At 41.3% G+C, this 14,021-nt stretch overlaps 1 protein-coding gene across 13 annotated transcripts; it reads right to left on the reverse strand.

Moving 5' to 3' along the window:
• Positions 1 to 700: 700 nt before the first annotated feature.
• LOC148868957 (protein yippee-like) lies at positions 701 to 7,413 on the reverse strand. Of its 13 annotated transcripts, XM_088967143.1 has the most exons (8): positions 7,199 to 7,283; positions 6,188 to 6,516; positions 5,738 to 6,029; positions 3,334 to 3,377; positions 2,792 to 2,900; positions 2,641 to 2,696; positions 2,438 to 2,560; positions 701 to 853 (listed from the first exon to the last, which is right to left on the reverse strand). In XM_088967143.1, the coding sequence occupies exons 3-7, from the start codon at positions 5,831 to 5,833 to the stop codon at positions 2,476 to 2,478; spliced, it is 390 nt and encodes a 129-aa protein (XP_088823269.1). In that variant the 5' UTR covers positions 5,834 to 6,029; positions 6,188 to 6,516; positions 7,199 to 7,283; the 3' UTR covers positions 701 to 853; positions 2,438 to 2,475. The 13 variants fall into 13 exon arrangements, with proteins under 13 accessions (XP_088823269.1, XP_088823271.1, XP_088823265.1 ...); XM_088967145.1 differs by lacking the exon at positions 6,188 to 6,516 and having other exon boundaries at positions 7,199 to 7,413; XM_088967139.1 differs by lacking the exon at positions 6,188 to 6,516 and having other exon boundaries at positions 3,334 to 3,425; positions 7,199 to 7,281.
• Between the last annotated feature and the right edge of the window lie 6,608 nt (positions 7,414 to 14,021).

Below are 14,021 nucleotides of genomic sequence, written 5' to 3' on the forward strand. Positions count from 1 at the left end.
CAAGAAAATATATTGGTTTCTAAAGATACATAGTGGGGGCGCATTGGTCCACATACTCTAATTTTGAATAGCTTGAACAGTTGAACTCAACCCAATCCCAATATCCAAACGAGTCCAGATTTTCTCACACTATTTTCACAGTATGTATCAGTTACATATTGAGAACATCTCCCATACTTGTATGTTATTATTTTTTAAAGATGTTTCTAATACATGGTGAAATATGGCTGTAAAATCGGTGTAACAGCACTTATGGAAATAAGGTTGTTGGTGCAAAGAGCCGTCATGAAATGGGGGATTAATATAAGGTGGACTCCAAGAGACTACATGAGGTTGGGGTGAGTCTTGAGTGAGTATAGAGTTGGTAAAAATATAGATTATTCGAGCACAAATCTTGGTAATTCATAATATAGTTCAATGCTAATGCAGTTTACGTTGTCATTGGCTCATTACTTCCATTAAATCTCGCTTTTCTATCCACATAATAATCCACTATACAGCCCTAAAGTAATCTTTGCAAAATAGCCTCTAAGGAATTCCAATCCTACAAGTTATTTTCTTGTAATGTCATGCACATTAATGGTGGTGTCCTTGGGTGGACTGGACGTAATAGGGTGTCCAGTCTGATTGATAGTTCTGACCTTTGAGATTGATACAATGCTTTGAATCTCTATTATCAGAGGAGACCTGAGACCGTATCTTTTGTGAACCGAGGGAGAAATATTCGAATGCTAAGGTTTTCATACAATGATCTTGAATTGAAATATATTCATTTGCACTAGTACAAATGCAGCGCACATGAGAAGAATGAAAGTTCTGGTCCACTTTTGCTTTGGATTTTATTTTACTTCATCTGCAATCCAAACAAACAAAATAAGGAAAAGGCTGAAACAAGAAGAAATCAGAATTTGCACACACGTACATACTTTCGCACCAGTGCAAATAAAATTGCACCGAAAGCAAACCAGGCCTAGTCAAAATTTTTATGGGGGTATACACAACATGGTTGCTTTTGTAATGCCTAACATCAGCAAAAAACAAAACCATCTTGTCGAACACCCCCTATGATAGGTGTGAGATATTAAAACATTTCAATTTGTCCTATTGGCTTGGGCCATAAACACACAACTTACTTGGGAGGGAGAAAGACAAAGAACTTCTGCCCTAAGATCTAACAAAAAACTAATCCAACTCAGGGCACAAGTATGAATTCCATTTTGTTATTTTCTTATTCAGGATATATACAGATCATCTTACTCCAAAAATCTAGAACTTTGTGATAGAACCATGGTTTTTAAAACGACCCAAAACTGAACCGGTCAGGGGTCCAATTACCGGGTCAAATGGTCCAACCATTTGAACCAAACAGTCGGCCCATTCTGACAAAAAATTAAAAAATTAAAAAAGGTCACAACAGTTCAAACACTTAACCACCCGGGTCAGCGGTTTGCTGAACAAAGTCGATGGTTTTTGAAGAAAATCCGGTTTTGAGGAAACCAAAACTGGTCACCTGACCGGTTCTCTGTTTTTCCAGTCCAACCATCCCGTCCGGTCCAGTTTTAAAAACCATGGATAGAACCCGATTTATTAATCCTGCCTTGTTCAACCTTCATGTCAGTTTTTGAAGATACTAGTATTACAGTCCACCCCACAAGGGAGAGCCCTTGTCTCTGATAAGGATAACTCAAGCCATGGAAAAAGAACCATGCTAGTAAGGTGGGAAGTAGTGGAGGTTAATTTCATTCAGTTGGGTTTGTTTTACCTTGGTGCAAGCTAAACAGGAGACAGAGATATATCTTTACATTTGAGTTTGGCATCTAAAACTAACTGCTCTTGCTGGTTTAGGGGCTTAAGAAGACAAATGCCTGGATCCAAAATCTCCTAGACCGACACAGCTAGAATTTAAAGAAAACATTGGCTCAGGTCTGTAGGCGAAGGACCGTTAGCTGGAACATCCAAATGTGTATTTTTCATAGGAGAAATCTCTTGCTGGATGGATAATCTAGGTTGGATAGTTCAACATGGTACTACACATCCAAAATACTGCATAATACGTGCATATACTAAGAAGAAAATACCTAATTGTAGCATTCGCCCTGATCAGATCCAAATGGAGAACCAGAAACCATAAATGCTACATCTTTCTTTTCCTTAAGCCAGTGACACAAAATGATGTGACAATAGCAGCAAGGGCATAAGCATTGTGACTGGACTGTAATAAACAGTCACCAACCACCTTAAAGCTGGGTACTTGGGGGGGGTTAAGATTATAGGATCTTCAGCACTAACATACCCATCCAGTACACTAGTTAGTTCAAACACAATTCGGATATAACAATTACGAATGAGAATCTGTGTTTCGGGGGCAACTAGGCAAGCTGCCATGTGAGAAAATAACCAATTTCAAGATCCATGAACAACAAGGCAGAGGATGTACAGTTTGAATAGCATTTGATTGCACCTAATTCAGGCTAGTTAGGCATCATCTGCATCACTTCCAACAACATGAGATTCCTGAGTTGCCCAATAGTGGCTTCCATCAGGACCTGACACCTTGAACCTGCATATCAACAACGCCAACGTCAACTACTCAACTAGATATTGCCACCAGCAAACAGGAAGCAGAGATATTCCTTCTACCTCTCAAGGATGAATTTTCCTTCCTTGTACCTCTGGCTTTTTTCATGTGCAGCCTCCTGACAAAATAAATATTTTAGTAATTATATACTAGAATGTCATAATATTCACAGAACGGAAGCCACAAGTTTAGAACTCTGCCTACTGGTCTTACATATTTCCATCCCACAATTGACCCACAACCTACACAAAATATGTCAGCAACAGTGTGCATTCCAGTCATCATCATTCGATCTTCTTTCTCTCCAACTGAGATGTTCACACTGAAAAGCATTGAGAGAAAAGACATGATTTGCAGCCTCCAAATGCAGATATAACAACTTAACTTTGATAGGACTAACAGAATTGATCAGTATAACAACTTGCTTTCGGAAAATTAAGGTCTATTCTCCTTTCTCTTGACCAGCTAATAAGGTGCACTGACTTCATGAAAAGAAATTTATGATGATTTACTTTGAGAACGGGCCATATTCCGAGATGTAAAGAACAAATAAATAGCATACAGTCAATTTACATGATTTGTATTTTGAAGTCAAATTTGCTCAAAGTCATGCTTACATACTTTAAATCATTGGCACTAGGATAGCCTGATGACTAGTTCATTATACATCCATTGCTGTTATAAAGTCATGGATATGTCATTGGATTAAATAAGTTTTCCCCAAAATATATTGCAGAAAAATCAAGAAAACTTACACTTTATTGAAGAGATAAGCCTTCCCATGCCTGCAGTGGAAAGACTGAATGAATGAACACAGGCAAAACATTGAGTCAGAACGCTTGCTTGCCTGCCATAAAAGATTCTAATATAAACTGGACATGAAAACAGTCCTTTTCTTTTCTTTCCCAATATATATATATATATATATATATATATATATATATATATATATATATAGTAGCTTTTGATATGCATAATCCATCATATTGCTTTTCTTTTGGTACAATAGCCTATCATATTGTTATGGCTATGTACATAGCACGTGTAGTATTCAAATCTAGTTGCAAATAAAGCTATGTACCCCCAACACATAATCGGATGAATTTACTTAATGTATAAACAAAAGAAAATTGATTCATTCTTGTTATGTTAGAACATAATATAGCCAAATAAGGTATTCACCAGGAAGGAAAGAAAATTGACTGTATAGCTTCTTATAAAATGTTTATGTTTTGTCTTCTTTTTTTTGTGTGTGTGGGTGGGTGGGTGGGTGGGGTGGGGTGTAGGAAAATGGGCTATGCAAAGGGGGCAGTCCTGTCCAAACCCTTAATCCTTCACCCCAAACCATGGTCAAGGTGGGATTCAATCCCAGGCTTCCATTAAATCAGCCAGAGACTTTATCGGCAAGCTAGGTGGCACCTTCAGCATTACATTTCAAAATCATCCTGAGGGCACTCTACCAAGTAATGGATATCAGCATTAAAATGACAGCACAATCTATTGTTTATTCAATTACCTTTACCAAACCTAAAGCAAAAAAAAAAAAAAAAAAACCTTTACCAATATAACATAAATTCCTTATAACTTATAAGAACTTAACAAGTTTAGTTGGTATTTGTTCTAGAAATGCCATCATCATTGGAGTATGGCCTCCTCCACATCAAATTGTATCCCAATTTCTAAGCAGGTTCTCACCTTTCAAGCTTTTTTGTGCCTTATTTACTCTTTCAACAAGTTTGGAAACAAGCATGCTCTATATTCTAGAAGTAAAATGCATGTCAAGGAGTAAAATGCTACTGAAAAACAAAAAAAAAACGTAAAAAATAAATAGTTAAGAGTAAAAATAAAAATAATAAAAACTTGGGTATTTTGAGGATGCCTAACAGCACCAACTAACAATAATATATAAACTTTCCCCCTTGAATAAGAAAAAAACAGGAAAAGAGAAGGAAACAATAAAAGAAATGTAGAAAGGAAAAAAACCAAAAAGATCTGATGTGGAACACTCTCACTATGCTTTCCATGAAAATAGGTCATGAAAAAGGATACCATTATTAACAAAATCAGAAAATAACATAGATCCTGGAAAGCAGTATTGAATTATCGATTAAAAACTCTGCTGGCTTTGGATTATGTTCCAGCAGAAATTTCTATTTTTCTGCAAAATGGTGTAGTTCTCCCCACTCCCATCCCCTGTAACAACAAAAACTGTCCATTCGAACATACCAAATGACACCATAATCTCAGAAGAAAAACATTTCAATTATTTAGTAGTTTGAAAACAAATTGAAAGTAAACAAGGAAATAAATGGGTTTCCTTTAACTCAGTTTCTCAGAAAGGAGTTCCTCGAAGTATTAATTAAGCAGGCTAAGAACTTCAGCTTGGTGATCCTCATGACACAGTTATTCATTAAAAACTTAGTGTTTTGGATAATACAAGCCAGAATTATTATTCACCACCAAAACCCATAAAGAGCACCTGATCACCAACAAAAAACCAGAATAATATAGCCTAATTAACACAAGAAATGATTGCAAAATTACTACTTTGACGGCGGGGGTTTTACACCTAGAATAAATTAGGTCTTCTAGACAGAAGACCTACAAAATCCAACACCTAGAATAAACCTAAATCACGTAAATGGGGTGTAGGACTTTGAGGGCGGGGCTTTTACAATTTTCTGATGACTGAGGACTCTAATCAAGAATAAAAGCCCAGACATATCTTCCAATTGGTTCCTTTTGTCGGAAAAGTTTTCCTCAAGACTCCAATTGAAAGAGAAAATAGAGCAAAATGTGCACTTTGTTTTGTAAAGTACCTCTGGGCTCGTTTATTAAATGGCTTATAAGAATCCCAACAGAAATAAATAGTAGAACGCGATTCTAAGGGTAAAATTTATCTAACAAATGCAAACTGCAATGCAAACACATAAATAACCATCCTATTAGCAACCCAAAGGATCTTCCTTAAATTTCTCATATCTGAAAGGAAGAGAAATGGCCTCCAGTAATAACCCAGAAATCATTGATTCCAATATCAATCAAGAACTCTCAATTCCAACACAGGCCATAAAAAAGCACTCGAACATACCCAATGATAATTACGCAACAAAACAAGAAGCACAAAAGATTGAGGAGTCCCAGTGAAAGAGATGAAACCTTGGAAACGATGTCCTCACAGAGAGCGAAATGGGTCTGGCAATACTTGCAGCTGTAGATCTTGCCTTCCAGATTGATCACGTAAAGCCTACCCATCTCTCCTCTCCGACAGAAGCTTCCCCTCCCTCTCTCTCTTCTTTCTCTCTCTCTCTCTCCCCTCTCTCTCTCTTTCTCTCTCTCTATCTATCTGTCTCTCTCTCTATATATATCAATCTATCTATCGAACAATCAACCAATCAATCTGCCTCCAGAGTTTCTTTTCCTTTCTTTTCTTAAAAATCAAAATCCCAATCTGCACAAAGGAAAGTTTCTCAAAATCGATGAAATCCGGCCAAAAAAAGAACAAGAAACAACACGCAATGTCAATAAATGACCCGGAAGAAAAGAAGAAATGCAGAAGGGGATGATGGAAAAAGACGCAAACACAGAAAAAATAAGAAAGACTGATACCTGCAGTTACAGGAATAACACAGACCATAACCAGACGTCAGTCCCTATATAGCACAATTGACAACCAAATGGGTAGGAAGTAAAGGGAAATTATTTTTTATAATTAATTACAGAAGGGTGGGTTTCGTAACTATCTGGATCACCCGCCAACAAAATACAATCCAACAGCCTACCAACTCCATCTGACACCGCAGATCTCATACATAGGTCCCCGTCTCATGGTGTGATGTGTGTTCGATTATTTCGTAGGGGTTCGAACGTGTTTTGTTGGCAGGAGATTCCAAAACAGTGGCCAACACGGAAATGCCATTGCCACTAGATTTCTGCGTCTGCAAGTAAACAAAGAGTACAAAAGAGAGATTAATCAAATGCGGGAAAACTGAGAAGGTGTCGTAGCAAAAGTGGGTTGGTCTTAGGTAGGGGATGACCCTCTTTTCTAGCCACGTGGAGGATGACGTGGCTAACGGATCGTCTGCGTTTGCGGTTGAAGGAATTGTTCTGAATCACACTAAAATGTAACCACGTCAAAAGTGGTTTACGTGCAACCGGGAATGGAGGTCTCATAAACGTTTTTTTTTTTTAATTTAAAATTAAAAATTGTATGCTTGCTTCGGAAGTTTTTTTAAGATTCAGATAAGAAAAGGGTTCCAAACACTGACACAGAAAGATTCAAAACCCTCACTCCCGGCTAGCTCCGGTGGAATTCCGGCTTCGTTGTTTGAAACAACGACATTGCACAGCCTTGGACCATAGATCTGGTGACTGGTGAGCTAGAACAGAAGAAACGAATGGATAAGAAAGAGATGAGTAAAGAAGAGAAGATTCAAAGATTCGCTAACAGAAGAAACGAAGGGATGAGAGATAACAAGGAAAAGAAGAATAAAAAAGAACATAGAAAACCCAATTTGATCTTGGAATTGTGAAACGGAAGTTTCTTCTATTCATGAACCTAATTTGATCTTGGAATTGTGAAACGGAAGTTTCTTCTATTCATGCAACTGAAGAACATACCATTGAACAAATCTCGGATTGGTTCAAACAATACGAAACTTGCAAAGATTGATATATCCTGTATTGCCTCCCATCACTAACATCGTCCTCTTGACGGATGAAGTTAAACAATCATAAATAAGTCGAAAAGAATGGAAAATTTTCTAAAAATCACCGGTTTTCAACATTTGCCTTAATCTTACCATAACTTTTCAAAATTTCTAAAACTCAGCATGTCATCAAGTTTTTTCCATTACCCACCTTGTTATGTCAATGTCAGCATAAATTATAATTCCAATGTTTTTTATAATTTCTGTTTTTTTACATTTTTCTATTTTCCACAATATATAAATTTTCCTGTAATTTTTGTTATTTATTTATAATTTGTGTTTTTCTATAATTTTTGGTGTTTTTTCTATAATTTTTATTTTTCGATTTTGTTTTTCAATTTCTAAAGTTTCTATAATTTGAAAATAATTTTTTATTTTGTTTGCAATTTCTATAATTTTTATAATTTCTATATTTTTATGTATTTTATATTTGAAAATATTTTTTGAACTTTTTCCTTTTTTTCATGTCTAAATATTAAAATAGTAATATATTAACACCTGTTAATTTATTTTGTATATATTTTATATTTTTCTATAAAGGTTAAAATGGTAATATATTAACACCCGTTTGTCTGTATAACACCAAGTTAGTGACATGGTGAGTTTTTGGCATTTTAAAAAGATATGGTGAGTTTAAGAGAAATGTTGAAAATTCATGATGAATTTTAGACAATTCCCCAAAAAAGAAAATAGGGAAAAGAACCAAGTTTCAGATCAAATCATGTCAACCCAAAGCAAAAATTGTGGTGTAAGAGAATGTTTTTCTAAGAGTCTCATGAGTGAATGAAAAATCTTTTTCTTTGCCAGGTGGACTAGGAATTGCAATTGATACGTCGCTGCCGCATTAGTTGCATGCCTGCATGGGCATTGATTCTACCACATCCCATTTTTTATGAGGGAGAATGATGGACCAGCCTAGCTCAGAATTCTTAGCCCCACCATACATGGGGATGAAAATCCTGACCATGGATTGATGCCAAATCCACGGGCAAGATATGGTTTATAGGTGGGTGGGGGCTATTAGTAGATTATGGGGGCTGTAATTTCAGAATTCTGCATTGGGCTGTATTTCTCCCTTTTATGAATGGTGCTTTAAAACCTTATATTTGTACCATACATATTTGTATGTGACAGTGTTTTTGCATTTCTAAACATGTATCTACACTGTACATATTTGTATTGGCATTTGTACTTTTAACAAATTAAGCTAATAAGTCTCAAAATTACCACACCCATCATTAAATATAAATTGTGTTGAGACCAAAACTTACTAAGAGTTAATGTAGACCAAAGAAACAGTGCAAAACAATTTCTTTGAAGAAAGAATAGACTATGAGAGGGTTTATCTTATTTGTACTTGAGGGTCATAAATTAAATCCTAAGGCTGTGTTTGGAAACGATGCAAATGGAGTGTAAATCCCGGTTCAGGGTAAATTTGCACTCTGGTTCACTTTTGCTTGTATTTGACAGCATTGCATTTATGCATTGGCAAATGACAGAAAGCACATTTTCCGGTGCATGTTTACATTGATAACAAGATGTAAAAGTACATCAATAAAAAAGATGTAAATTTGCATTCAAGTGGGCTTTTGATGAAAAAAGGCATATGCTTTATTGGAATTTATATTTGCATACATTACAGCTAAAAGTCCATTTGGTAATAAGGTATATTTGTCAGTGCAAAACTAACCCAACTTTGCAATTATATGGAAAGTTTTACATTCTACAAATTTGCATTCACACTTATTTGCATCGTTTCTAAACGCAACCTAAAAAAATCATGGTTGTTTTTTTCAATCTATTATATTATAAGGGTATTTTTGAAGTTGAAATTGTATAAAAGCACCCTTTGTTATTTAATTTGGAGAATTTTCTTCTTGTCACACATGTATTTGTATTTTAAAGGTGATGGGGATGGGAAAGGTTGAAAGTCTCCATGGGTTTAAAAAAGTATAGGAGAGCGAGTAACTTTTCCTATTAGTTAGTTTGTCAAATGAGTCAAATAATGGAGTGCTCTTTGTCTTTGAATGCTGATGGAGCGCAATCCGACCGGTCTTAGCTGTCAACGAACTCGCCTCTGAGCTGGAGCGTTGGGGGACCTGAAACGGGAAAGATGAGAGCTCCGGGGGGGAACCCGGTGTGATAACTCCAAAGCTCAAGTCAGTAATCTCTCAAAGGAAAATTGTAGACCAAATAGCGCAAAGTTCACATACCTTGTTTGTTGGGGGCGGGGGGTTTTATAATCACTTCGCGCACTCGCTCTGAGGCCCTTGTCAGGTCGGGTATGATTACCCTTGCGTCTGTCAATTCGGCTGCCGTCCTTTCTGCTGGGATAGAACCGTCACTGCCTAACCGTCTCTCTAACTGGAGATGGCGGTGTCGGGTGTCGGGTGGCGGTGGCAGGTGGTCGTTTAGAGTGCGGCCGTCAAGCGTCAGATCCCAAGTCAGTCCGGTGCGGCGCCCTCGGGTACGGACTTCCTCAGTGTCAGGCATGGTACGATTTGTTTGGTTTTGGTGCTCGGAAGGTGACGCGGAGTGGTGAGCGAGGCGAAGTCTTTTGTTCGGAGGTATGTATAGGGCGGGCCAGTTCAACGAGGTGTACCCCGAACTGTTACAAGGTTGGCCAGTTCGGCGAGATGTACCCCGAACTGTTACAAGGTTGGCTAGTTTGGCGAGGTGTACCCCGAACTGTTACAAGGTTGGCCAGTTCGGCGAGGTGAATCCCGAACTGTTGCAAGGTTGGCCAGCTCGGTGAAGTGTATCCCGAACTGTTACAAGGTTGGCCAGTTCGGGGAAGTGTATCCCGAACTATTACAAGGTAGGCCAGTTCAGACTACTTTCTTGTTTGGGGCCAAGGGTGAGTTCGGGCCCCCAGTAGGGAGTTCGGTCCGCTGGTGTCTCCCCTTGGTGTTCACGCCTTAGGCTCGCTTTTGTGCCGAGCTGTTGTTTTTTCCACGTGTCGCATAACTGTGAGGTCGGGCCAAATCTTCCTTCATCAATTGCCCCCCACTCCTCGTGCAAGGGTCTTGCCCTGGTGCGAGGAGTTTTGCGAGGTAGTAGGTGGATTTGTCCCGTCCTTTGAACCTTGAATGCGCGAGTTGCTTTTGCGAGGGTTCTTCGGTTTCCGAGAAGGCGGGAAATGTGCCTAATAAATGTTGATGGTTGACCGCGCGCGTTTTGAATTTCAAAAATTCGCGCCGCTGGGACGTGACAGCGGGTCATTCAAACTTGAAAAAAGTGCGCCACTGCTGGACGTGCGCTGGCATTTGTCAGGGAGACGTGCGGTGCGGTCAGTTTTAGAAAGACGTGCGTCAGCGCGACGTCGGTTTCAAAAAGACGTGCGCCGACATTTTGCTTTTTTTGGAAGGACATGCGCCAATCACGTCTCGACCTCAGGGGACGTGCGGCCAACGTGAATGTGGGCCGTCGAATCGTCTTTGATCTGTACGATCGGTTCTTGGTTACTGTAGCTATAAATAGTGGGGGACCCCAGTCGATTTGTCACTTCTGCGGTTTGCCTATTGAGCTCGGGTCCAAGTTTTTTCAGCTCGTGCCTAGGCTAGTTACATAGCCTCCAAGGTTTCTTTGGCTTGTTCCCGTCTCCGGAGCCTTCAAAACTTTCTTCCGGTGAGTACTTTCCTGAATCCACCTCTTTTCCTCAATGTCTAGCTTTGATAGCTCAGACGACTCTTCAAGTAGGACTGACGTAGGTTCTACAAACCAAGCCGTATCCCCCGACTGCTTCAGTGATCCTGAGGTGGAATTCGAGGACCATGAACCAGTAGGTCGAGCCTGATGAGATCGTGATTTTTCGATCTGCCTGGGGGTATACATATTTTATTCCGTCAGGTAATTTTCCTTGGGAACACGGTCCTGATGAGATCGTGATTTTTCGAGAGCAGCTCGCTGCGGGGTTGCGACTTCCTTTCCACCCCCTTCTCGTCGAAGTCATAAACCATTTCGGTGTCACCATTGGCCAACTTCATCCGAACTCTATTTGGAACCTGGTGGGGACAGTCTCCCTTTTTTGCGAGCAGAATTTCCCTTTAGATTTAGAGATATTCTCCTCCATCTTGATGCTCAAGAGATAGGCGGGTTCTCTTCCTGGGGGAAGACGAGCGTATTACCTTTGTCCTCGCCCGGGCTTTAAGCTTCTGCACGATCTTCCTAATAAGGTCCCGGCGTGGAAGCGGGACTACTTCGGTGTGCGAAGTGCACAAGGATGGCCCTTTCAGACCGGGTGGGGTGAGGCCGTTCCTGATTCAGGTGTTACTCTCGACAAAGAGACGGTGAAGGGCCTCCGGCAATGGGCACGACAAGGTTTAAAGTGCCATCACTACTTAACGGAGGTCAAGCTTATTGCGGCCGGCCTGAGTTCGGGTAGGTTTCTAGTACTGCGGTTTCTTGTTGCCTTGTTCCTTTATTTTTTCTGATGTCGAACTCGTTTCTGCAGGTGTGATGGACGCGAAGAGAACTCGTGGGGGGCGTCTGTTCCAAGGTATGAAGAGGAGGAAGCGGGTCGCCAAGCGAACTCGTACCAAGCTGCCCCCGGAAGAGGAGCCTCAAGTTCCAGACAACACGCCGGAGGATCTGCCCAGGGAGCCCGAGGTGACTCTGATTCATGAAGCTGCTGGGGCGCCTTACGCTGAGACCACCTATACGGGCGCTCCTGCATACTCAAGTGCTCCTGCTCACTCTGGGTCCGCTTATACGTGGGCTGGGCCCTCGGGTTCGGGAGCTCAAGGGGAGTTCAGGAGCGTGTTGACGCCGAACTACGCTCTTCAGAAGAGTAGGGAGGCTACTTTCCTTGAGGAGATCGCGGCATGGACCGATCTTCCTTTGAATTAGGTCGCCTGCCGCACCGTAACACATGCTATGGTGGTAAGTTAGATTTCGTTTGCCTTTTTCATTTTCTATCGCTTTTGTTGTCATTGCTCACTTGTTTCTTTTGGTAGGTGAATTCTTCAATTCATGCCTTAGCAGCCCAAGTGGAGAGGAGCTCGAGACAAGTGCGAGCTGCTGAGGTTGCCGCTCATGCTGCTGAAGAGGCTTTCCGTGGTGCAGAGGCGAATACCCGAGCTGCTGAGGCGGCCGCTTATGCTGCCGAAGAGGCTGCTCGCGTCGCAATGCCCAAGCAGGCGAGGTCTCAGCGTGATGCCGAGGCCATGGGGGTCGTTGTCAAGCACATGGCAGACTTGAAGTTGGATTTGCAGCATCAAGTCGAGTATCTTCAAGAGGACATTAGGGAGAAAACTTAGATTTTTTCCCAAGGCATTGAAGACGCCAAGAAGAAGGCCGTTGAAGACTACATTGCCTCTCCGCGTTTTGATGATCTGATGGTGGATTCTTACAGAAGGGGGTTCAAACTGAGCCGGTGGATGATCTGGAACACGTACCCCGACCTCGATGTTAGTGCCATATCCACCTCGTGCATAACTCAGGAGATGGCCAATGCTGCTGATGGCGAGCCGGACTCTGAAGAAGAGGCAGGGCCTTCGGGTGTTGTTGAAGTGCCTTCTGATGGCGAAGAAGTAGCTCCGTGCATGTAAAGATAATCTTTTTTTTTTTTTGAAGTGCCTTCTGATGGACAATGTAGTCCTGTTTCTTGCAACGGAATAGGTAATCTTTTTGCCCAAGTGTTCCTTTGTCCTGAACTGATTCTTTGTCTAACTGATAATATGCCACTTTTCTTGTCCGGGTTATTATACTTCCGCGACCTATTTTGTCGCGGAGGCTTTTGCAGCGAGCTGTTTTTTTTTTGTCGAGCTGATAATATGCCCTTTTCTTTGCTTGTTTACGCCGAGGTTCTTGGCTTGCACCGTGTCCCGTAGGACCTGATTTCGTCCACCTCGCTTGGCGGTTTATAGGTAGTATCGCCTTAGGTTCACGATGTTCCACGCTCAAGGTACTTGTTTGCCTTCCAAAGTTTCGAGTTTGTATGCCCCCCCCGAGCGCTCTTTACTTTATAGGGCCCTTCCCAGTTTGGTCCAAGTTTGCCCACGCCGGGTTCGGACACCATAATCTTACGAAGGACCAGGTCGCCGACTCGGAAGCTTCATTACTTTACTCTGGCATTGTAGTAGCGAGCTACCTCCTGCTGGTAAGTTGCTGTCCGAATGTGCGCGAGGTCCCTTACCTCGTCCAGTAGGTCAAGGTTGGTGCGTAACTCATCTCCGTTTGTCCGATCGTCGTATGTTTCTAGTCACAATGTTGGTACTTCGATTTCCGCCAGGATCACTGCTTCAGTGCCGTAGGTGAGGTTGAAGGGGGTTTCTCCCGTGGTGGTTTTTTCTGTAGTTCGGTGAGCCCACAAGACACTTGGTAGCTCTTCGGCCCACAATCCCTTAGCTCGATTCAGACGTGCTTTCAGTCCGCGCAGGATGGTTCTGTTCATTACTTCCGTCTGACCATTTTCCTGCGGGTGCGCGACTGATGTGAAGTTTTGCCGAATCCCCATGTTCTGGCACCACTCTTGGAACTTGATATCCTCGAACTACTTGCCGTTGTCGGAAATTAGTACCCAAGGTAACCCGAAACGACATACTATATTCTTCCAAAAGAAGTTCTGTATGTTTCGGGCCGTAACAGTTGCCAGAGGTTCGACTTCTATCCACTTCGTAAAGTAGTCTACTGCAACAACTAGGAATTTTCTTTTGCCTGTTGCTGGTGGGAATGGCCCTAGGAGGTCGACGCCCCATTGTGCAAAGGGCCACGAGCTGGCGAGGTATTTGAGG

The sequence above is a fragment of the Nelumbo lutea genome, chromosome 2 (genome assembly GCF_056320005.1).
Source record: "Nelumbo lutea isolate HS-2025 chromosome 2, American lotus-T2T, whole genome shotgun sequence".
Classification (NCBI taxonomy): Eukaryota; Viridiplantae; Streptophyta; class Magnoliopsida; order Proteales; family Nelumbonaceae; genus Nelumbo; species Nelumbo lutea.